This window comes from Falco naumanni, unplaced genomic scaffold (assembly GCF_017639655.2).
Source record: "Falco naumanni isolate bFalNau1 unplaced genomic scaffold, bFalNau1.pat scaffold_443_arrow_pat_ctg1, whole genome shotgun sequence".
NCBI classification, from domain to species: domain Eukaryota; kingdom Metazoa; phylum Chordata; class Aves; order Falconiformes; family Falconidae; genus Falco; species Falco naumanni.
Genome location: NW_024427505.1, coordinates 4429 through 13736, shown reverse-complemented (window position 1 = coordinate 13736; position 9308 = coordinate 4429). Strand labels below are relative to the sequence as shown.

The 9308-nt window shown below is 64.0% G+C and overlaps 1 protein-coding gene across 1 annotated transcript; it reads left to right on the top strand.

Annotated features, from left to right (window-relative positions):
* Positions 1–55: 55 nt before the first annotated feature.
* LOC121082214 (liprin-alpha-3-like) lies at positions 56–6099 on the top strand (the record flags this gene model as incomplete). The annotated part of the gene is given in 12 exon segments (XM_040581565.1): positions 56–189; positions 929–991; positions 1090–1150; positions 1510–1622; positions 1624–1665; positions 2997–3062; positions 3064–3170; positions 4294–4510; positions 4716–4788; positions 4791–4856; positions 5471–5618; positions 5997–6099. Coding segments are annotated over 12 exon segments (1193 nt in total), but the record flags the coding sequence as incomplete, so codon positions are not given.
* Between the last annotated feature and the right edge of the window lie 3209 nt (positions 6100–9308).

Sequence of the window (9308 nt, the reverse complement as noted above, 5' to 3'; positions counted from 1 at the left end):
CGGTGTTGGGGGTTGCCAGTGGGGCCCCCCCCCGATGTTGGGGACCCCCCCAAAGGCTCCCGCCAGCGGGAGAAGATGAACGATGAGCACAACAAGCGGCTGTCGGAGACGGTCGACCGGCTGCTCTGTGAGTCCAACGAGCGGCTCCAGCTCCACCTCAAGGAGAGGATGGGGGCTCTGGAGGAGAAGGTGGGGGTCCTGAGAGGGTCCAAGCGGGTCTGGGGGGGCCTGGGGGGGTCCTGAGGGGGTCTTGCGTGGTCCTGGGAGGTCCTAGGGGGGCCTGGAGGTGTCTAGGGGTGTCCCTGGGTGGGGTGTTGGGTGGTCCTGGGAGGTTCAAGGGGGTCTAGGGGAGGTCCTGAGGGGGTCTTGGGTGGTCCTGGGGCTGTCCTAGGGGTCCTGAGGGGGTCCTTGGGAGTCTGGAGGCATCCTGGGAAGTCTGGGGGAGCCTGGGGGGTTCCTGAGGGGGTCGTTGGGGGTGGTGGGAAGTCCCGGGTGATCTGGGTGGGTCCTGGAGGGGTCTTGAGGGGGTCTTGGGTGGTTCTGGGAACCCTGGGGGGTCTGAGGGGGTCCTCAGTGTTCTGGGGGGGAGGCTTGGAATTCCTGGGAGGTCTGGGGGGTTCCTGAGGGGGTCTTTGGGGGGGCTGGGAAGACATGGGGAGCCCTGGGGGGGGGGGGGCGGGGGGGGCTTTAGGGGTCGTGGAGGTGTCCTGAGGGGTGTGTTGGATGGTCCTGGAGGAGAAGGTGGGGGGTCTGGGGGAGTCCTAGAGTGTCTTGGAGGGTTCTTGGATGATCCTGGGGGGTCGAGGGGGGGCTGGGGAGTCAGGATGGGAGCTGGAGGAGAACGTGGGGGGGTGGGGGGGACTTTGGGGTGCCCCTGGATTGTTCTGGGGGTCCCCTGTCATCTGAGACACCCCCCCACCCCCCTCAGAACTCGCTCAGTGAAGAAATTGCCAACATGAAGAAGCTGCAGGACGAGCTGCTGCTCAACAAGGTCTGGGGAGGCGGGGGCTGGGGGTGTCGGAAGGGGCCAGGGGGTCCCCAGAACTGACCCTTCCCCCGAAAATTCCTTCCCCCCCCCCCCCCCCCCAGGAGCAGCTGCTGGCAGAGATGGAGCGGATGCAGCTGGAGCTTGACCAGCTGCGGGGGCGCCCTGTCTTCCTCCTACTCCAGGTACCCCCCGGACCCCCCAGAAACCCCCCGGAACCACCTCTGGACCCCCCTGCGATGCCCCCCCCCCCCCCAAACCCCATGGGAACCTCCTTACTGCCCAAGGGGCTCCTCTAACTCCACCCCACTGCTCTGGGGGACCCCCCCATTACCCCAGGACCCCCCCAGCCCCCCTGCAATTACTCCAGACCCCCCCTAGACTTTCTCATCACTCAAGGACCTACCCCGACCCCCCCAACTCCCCTGAGGACCCCCCTCCTTACCCCAGCACCCCTCAATTGCCCCCAGCCTGCTCTGATCTCTCTCTGGGGGGCCGGGGGGACACATGCCCCCCCATCCGTGCCCCCCCGGCCCCCCGATCCCTGCCGGGCAGCGCTCTGGAGCTGAGGTACCCCAAAACCCTGTCGGGGGGGCTCCCCTGGACCCCTACGCCCCCGGTGCCCCCCCCCGCAGGACCGTAAGGGGCGCTGGGCACCTCCCAAGGAGGACGCTGCCAAGGTGGGGGGGGGGGCTGGGGGGAGACTTGGGGGGCTGGGGAAGGGGATGGGGGCTGAGAGGGGACTTTGGGGGCTGGAGGGCTCCAGGGAGTTGGACTTTGGGGGGATTTTGGGAGCTGGGGTGGAAGTTGGGGGGCTTTTGGGGGGGCTGGGGGGGCTGGGGTGGAAGCTGGGGGTTCGGGGGGGCTTGGGGGCAGGGGTATTTGGGGGCCTCGGGGGGGGGGTCTGTCTCTGGGGGGCTCAGGGAGGGCTTTGGGGAGTCTGAGGGGACCGCAGGGTGGAGGCTGCCGGGGAGTGCTCTGGGGGGCCCTGGGGGCTGGGGGGTGCTGTCCAGGTGCCACTTTGTCACCCTGGGCACTTTGTCACCCTGGGCCCCCTGTGGCTGTCCGTGCTGAGGCCGTGCTCTGACTTCGTCTCTGTTCTGTCCCCGCCATCCTCCTCCTCAAACCATCCCTGTCTTCATCCCCACCACTCTACCACCTCATCCTGTTCCTTATCCCCATCTTCATCCTCATCCTCACCCCATCCCATCCACATCTTCATCTTCATCCTCCTTCCATCCTCATCCTCATCCTCACCCCATCCTCATCCTCATCTTCATCCTCATCCTCACCCCATCCCATCTTCATCTTCATCCTCCTCCCATCCCATCCTCATCCTCACCCCATCCCATCCTCATCTTCATCCTCATCCCATCCCATCTCATCTTCATCCTCATCCCATCCCTATCATTATCCTCATCTCCATCCTCATCCTTAAACCATTGCCATCTCCATCCTCCCATCCCATCCATCTCATCTCTCATCTCATCCCTGTCCCTGTCCTCATCGTCATCCCATCCTCATCTTCATCCTGTCTTTATCCTCATCCCATCTTCATCCTTATCCTATCCTCACTCATCCCATCCTCATTGCATCCTTATCCCATTCTCATCCTATCCTCATTCCATCCTCATCTTCATCCCATCCTCATCATCCCATCATCCCATCATTCCATCCTCACCCCATCCTCATCTTCATCCCGTCCTCATCCTCATCCCATCTTCATCTTCATTCCAACCTCATCCCATCCCATCCCCATCCCGTACTCATCTTCATCCTCATCCCCATCCCATCCTCATCTTCATCCTGTCTTCATTCTCATCCCATCCTTATCCCATCCTCATCCTCATCCTCCTCCCATCCTCATCCCATCCCATCCCCATCCCATCCCCATCCCATCTTCATCTTCATCCCCATCCCATCCCCATCCTATCCCCATCCCATCCTCATCCCCATCCGTACCTTGTCCCATCCCCCCCCCGTGCCCCCCGCCTGCTGCGCTGGCTGGCAGGGCGGGGAGTGGGAGCGCGGGGGCTCGGCGGAGGCCCCCCCCGAGGGCTCTGACGAGGAGGAGCGGGGGGGGCGCGGGGGGTGCGGAGCTGCTGTCCCCCGGCGGGCAGGCGGACGTGCAGACGCTGGCCTTCATGCTGCAGGAACAGCTCGAGGCCATCAACAAGGAGATCAAGTCAGTGCCCCCCCTGGGACCCCCCGCGGGCACCCCAGGGACCCCCCAAGGACCCCCAGACCCCAGGACCCCCAGGGACCCCCTACAGGGACACCCCAGGAACTCCCACCCAGGGACCCCCAGGGACTCTCCTGCAGGCACCACAGGGACACCTCAGGGACCCCCAGGGACCCTCAGGGACTCCCACCGAGGGACACCACCCAGGGACCCCCCCCAGGGAGCTCCTGACCCCGAGACCCCAGAGGAGCCCCCCCAGGGACACCCCAGGGACCACAGGGATCCCCCACTGGGACATCCCCCAGGGACACCCCAGGGATCCCCACCCAGGGATCCCCCGACCCCGGGACCCCCAGGGACCTACCCAGGATCCCCCCGCGGGTACCACAGTGACACCCCAGGGACCCCCCGGGACCCCCAACCAGGGGCACCCCTCCCCAGGGATCCCCACCAGGGACACCCCACCCGGGACCCCCCAGGGACCCCCCCGTGGGCACCACAGGGACACCCCAGGGACCCTCAGGGACCCCCACCCAGGGGCACCCCCCAGGACCCCCACCCAGGGGCACTTCTCCCAGGACCCCCAGGGATCCCCACCCAGGAGCACCCCCAGGGACACACACCCCTGAGACCCTCCCCCTGGGACCCTACGGAACACCCAGGGACATCCTGGGACCCCCCACACAGTGGCACCCCCAGGACCCCCTGCTTCCCCCCCGGGGCATCCTCCAGGACCCCCAAACCCAGGGGAACTGCTGGGGCTCCCAACCCAGGGGCACCCCCTTAGGACCCCCCAGGACCACTGCCAGGACCCTCAAAACCCAGAGTTATCCCCTCAGGGACCCCCGCAGGACCCCCAAATCCAGGGATCTAGCCCAAAGGGCCCCCAAATCCCACGCCCCCCCCCCCAGATCTCCCCAGGGACCCCCAAAGCCCCAGGAACCCCCAAAACCCCAGATCCCACCACCCCCCAGCAATGGGGGGCTCCGGGGGCTGAAGTGTGGGGCCAAGTGGGAGGCAATGGGGGTCTGTGAGATATTGGGGGGACAATGAGGGATTGAGGGGGACTCTGGGGGGGGCCATGGGTTGGGGGGTGCCCCCTGACCCCCCCCTTTCACCCCCCCAGGCTGATCCAGGAGGAGAAGGAGTGCACGGAGCTGCGGGCGGAGGAGCTGGAGAGCCGGGTGGGGGGTGGGGGGCTGGAGGGGGCCCCCCTGGGGCGCTACCGGGGGGGGAGCGCCTCCCTGCCCCCCTCCCTCACCAGCTCCACCTTGGCCAGCCCCTCCCCCCCCAGCAGCGGCCGCTCCACCCCCCGCCTGGCCCCCCCCAGCCCTGCCCGCGAGGTGAGTGACCCCCCAAACACCTTGGGGACCCCCCCACACCCAAAGGCTGGGACACACACACACACACACACTAGAAATGGGGAGGGGGGGGGTAAAATGGGGAGGCGGTGTCAGAGTGACACCCCCCCCAAAATGTCTGGGGGGGCAGGGGACCCTCAAAATGAGGGGGACACCCCAAATGACTTGGTGTATGTGTGTGTCCCAGAACCACGTCCCCAAGGAGGAGCCCGGGGGGGCTGAGGAGAAGGGGCCGGGTCCCGGGGACCCCCCTGCCCCCCCCCGAGCACCCGACTGGAGCGGGGGGGCCCCCCCTTGGCGCTGCCGGCGGCTGGGCTGGAAGAGGGGCGCGACTCACGAGTGGGGTGAGTTGGGGGGCTTGGGGCAGGGGTCCCTGGGGACATATGGGTCATATCAAGGTCCTGGGGGGATCCTGGGGTCATATTGGGGTGCTGGAGGGGTCCTGGGGGGTCTCTGGGGTCACATGGGTCATATTGGGGGTGCTGGGAGGGGTCCTGGGGAGCCATATTGGGGTGCTGGGGGGGGTCCCTGGGGGGTCCCTGGGGTCATATTTGGGTTCCTGGGGGGGTCCTGGGGTAATTTGGGGTGCTGGGATTCCTGGGGGTCCCCTGGGGTCATATAGGAGTCCTGGGGGGTCCCTGGGGTCGTATTGGCATTCTGGGGGTGTCCTGGGGTCATACGGGGGTGTTTGGGGGTCCTTGGGGGCCATATTGAGGTACTGGGGGTGGCCTGGGGGGGTCTCTGGGGTCCCTGGGTCATATTGGGGTGCTGGAGGGGTCTGGGTGCTGTGAGGGTCCTGAGGGGACCCTGGGGTCATATTGGGGTGCTGAGGGGGTTCTGGGAGTGTCTCTGGGGTCATATTGGGGTGCTGGGGGGTGCTGTGGGGTCCTGGGGAGGGGTGTGGGGGCGGCCCCCAGCCGATGGGTGCTCCCCCCCACCAAGGCTGGTCCCCGAGGGTCCCGGTGCCCCCCCCGACCCCCCTGCACAAGACCCCCAAGAAGAAGAGCATCAAGTCGTCCATCGGGCGCCTCTTCGGCAAGAAGGAGAAGGGGCGCCTGGGCCCCCCCCCCGCGAGACGCCCCCTCCCTCGGTGGGACTCCCGGCACCCCCCGCACACCCCCAGGGACCGGGGTGCCCTCCCCGGGACCCCCCCCCCCAAGGACCCGGGTGTCTGGGTTGGCCCCTCTCTCTTCCTGAGACCCCCGCACCCCCAAAACAGGACCCCAGGATGTCTGGGTGCCCCGCCCACCCAACTCTGGGGAACCCACGCCCACCCAGGGACCCCCCCACCCCCAAAACGGACCAGGTGTCTGGGTGCCCCCCCCCACTCCTGAGATACCCCCACTCCCAGGGACCCGGGTTTCTGGGTGCACACTCCCCCCGGTCCCCCCCCTCCCAGGCAATACGGGCACACCTGAGGTCACCCGTGTGGGTGTGTGTGGGGGTCTCACCTATGCCCCCCCCCCAGCTGGGACCCCTCGATCCCTCGGACGGAGCTGGGCCCCCCCGACGCGCTGGGGCTGGCCAAGCTCTCAGGGGCGGTGGAGAAGGATCGACGGAGCAAGAATAAAGTGAGGGGCCGGGGACCTCAATTTTGGGGGTGTCTGGGGCTCTGGAGGGAGGCTCTAGGGAGGTTGGGGGGGGCTTTGGGGGAGTTTGGGGGGACCTGAGGGGGATTTGGGGGGGGTGAGTAGCTTTGGGGGGGCTGGGGGGGCTTTGGGGAGGGGCTGGGGGTCTTAGGGGAGTTTGGGGGGGCTGGGAGGCGTTTTCAGGGTCAGGGCGGTTGAGGGGGTCTAGGGGGGCTTAGGGGAGAGTTTTGGGGATCTGAGGGCTTGGGGGGCTTTGGGGGGGTCTGGGAGGGCTTAGGGGAGGCCCTTGGGGGGGTCTGAGGGGATTTGGGGGATCTGGGGGGCTTTGAGGGACAATGGGGGTCTGGGGACGGATTTAGGGGAGGTGGGTGATAATGGGGGTACTGGAGGGGGCAGGAGGGTTGGGGGGGGCTGTGAGTACCTCGGGGGGGAGTTGGAGGGGTTGGGAGGGATTTGGGGAAGTCCTGGTGCGTTGGTGGGTGGCTGGGGGGGCTCTGGGGGTCTCTGGGGGGTTGGGGGGAGGTCTCGGGGTGCTGTGGGGGCTTGGGGGAGGGGACTGGGGGTGTTGGGGGGCCCGGGGGTCGGTGCACCCCCCTCAAACTGCCCCCCCAGGCACGAGCTGCTGGAGGAGGCGTGTCGACAGGGGCTGCCCTTCGCCGCCTGGGACGGGCCCACACGTGGTCTCCTGGCTGGAGGTGGAGGGCCTGCGGCGGGTTGCCCCCACACCGAACCGGGGGGGCTGGGGGAGGGGTGAAGTCGCTGCTGCTGGGGGGTGCTGGGCGGGGCCCCCATGCCTGTGGGTGCGCACGGCTGTGATCAGTGTGGTGGGTGCTGATGGTGCTGTGGGTGCTGTGGGTTCTATACGTTGCTGTGGGTGCTGCTATAGGTCCTGTGGGTGCTATAGGTGCCTGTGCGTGCTATAGGTGTGTGGGCTGCTGTGGGTGCTATAGGTCCTGTGGGTGCTATAGGTGCTGGGCATGCTGTAGGTGCTCGTGCGTGCTATAGGTGCTGTAGGTTGCTGTGGGTGCTATAGGTACCTAATGTGGGTGCTACTAGGTGCTGGGCGTGCTATAGGTGTGTAGGTTGCTCGTGGGTGCTATAGGTGCTGTGCGTGCTATAGGTGCTGTGGGTGCTGTGGGTGCTATAGGTCCTGTGGGTGCTATAGGTGCTGTGCGTGCTATAGGTGCTTTGGGTTATGTGGCTGCTCTAGGTGCTGTGCGTGCTGTGGGTGCTATAGGTGCTGTGGGTGCTATAAGTGCTGTGGGTGCTCTGGGTGCTGTAGGTGATATAGCTGCTGTGGGTGCTGTACGGGCTATAAGTGCTATGGGTGCTATAGGTGCTGTGGGTACTATAGGTGCTGTGCGTGCTGTGGGCGCTATAGGTGATGTGAGTGCTGTGGGTGCTATAGGTGCTGTGGGTCCTACAGGTTCTGTGTGTGCTGTGGGTGCTCTGGGTGCTATAGGTGCTGTGGGTGCTGTCGGGGCTATGGGTGCTGTGGGTGCTGTAGGTGCTGTGGGTGCTGTGGGATTTATAGGTGCTATAGGTGCTGTGGGTACTATAGGTGCTGTGGGTTCTGTGGGTGCTATAGGTGCTATAGATGCTGTGAGTGCCATAGGTGCTGTGGGTGCTGTGAAGTGCTGTGGGTGCCTATAGGTGATTTGGGTTTATGTGGCTGCTATAGGTGCTGTGGGTCCTGTGGGTGTTGTAGGTGCTGTGGGTGCTTTAGGTGATATAGGTGGTGCTGTGGGTGCTGTAGGTGATATAGGTGCTGTGGGTGTTATAGGTGCTATAGGTGCTGTGGGTGCTTTGGGTGATATAGGTGCTGTGTGCTATAGGTGCTGTGCATGCCATAAATGCTGTGGGTGCTATAGGTGCTGTGGGTGCTGTGTGTGCTATAGGTGCTGTGTGTGCTATAGGTGATGTGGGTGCTGTGGGTGCTATCGGTTCTGTGGGTGCCGTGGGTATTATTGATGCTATAGGTGCTGTGGGTGCTGTAGGTGCTGAGGGTGGTATAGGTGCTGTGGGTACTGTGGGTGCAATAGGTGCTGTGGATGGTGTGGGTGGTATAGGTCGTATAGGTGCTGTGTGTGCTAAAGGTGCTGTGTGCTATAGGTGCTATAGGTGCTATAGGATGTAGTGGTTGCTATAGGAGCTGCGGGTACTGTGTGTACTCTAGGTGCTATGGGTTCTGTGGCTGCTCTAGGTGCTATGGGTGTCTGTGGGATTTATAGGTGCCTATAGGTGCTGTGGCTGCTGTGGGTGCTATCGTTTGCTGTGGATGCTGTGGGTGCTATAGGTTATCTTAGTGATGCTATAGGTGCCCATAGGTGCTGCGGGAGCTGTGGGTGCTATAGGTGCTGTGGCCTGCTCTGGGTTCCTTTGGGTGCCATAGGTTCTGTGGGTGCTGTGGGTGCTCTGGGTGATGTAGGTGCTGTGGGTTCTGTGGGTGTGTATGTGCTATAGGCGCTATAGTTGCTATAGGTGCTGTGTGGTGCTATAGGTTTATTTAGGTGATGCTTATGGGTGTTGCGGGTGCTGTGGGTGCTATAGATGCTGTAGTGTGCTCGTGGGTGCTGTGGCTGCTCTGGATGCTGTAAGTGCCACAGGTTCTGTGGGTGCTGGTGGGTGCAGTGGATGCTGTGTGTGTGCTCGTGGGTGCTATAGCTTACTATAGGTGCTGTGGGTGTATAAGGTGTTCTGGGTGTATATAGGTGCTGTGGGTGATAAGGGTGCTGTGGGTGCCTATAGGTGCTGTGGGAACTATAGGTGCTGTGGGTGCTATAGGTGGTATAGGTGCTGTGGGTAACTGTGGGTGCTCCTAGGTTCTGTAAGTGCTTTAGGTGCTCTGGGTGCTGTGGATGCTGTGGGAGCTGTGGGTGCTATACGTGCTGTGGGCGCTATGGGTGCTATAGCTGCTATAGGTGCTGTGGGTGCTATAGGTGCTGTGAGTGCTGTGGGTGCTGTAGGTGTTATAGGTGCTGTGGGTACTGTGGGTGCTAAAGGTGCTATAGGTGCTGTAGGTGCTCTGGGTGCTATAGCTGCTATAGGTGCTGTGGGTGCTATAGCTTCTATAGGTGCTGTGGGTGCTATAGGTGTTCTGGGTGTTATAGGTGCTGTGGGTGATATGGGTGCTGTGGGAACTATAGGTGCTGTGGGTGCTATAGGTGATATAGGTGCTGTGGGTACTGTGG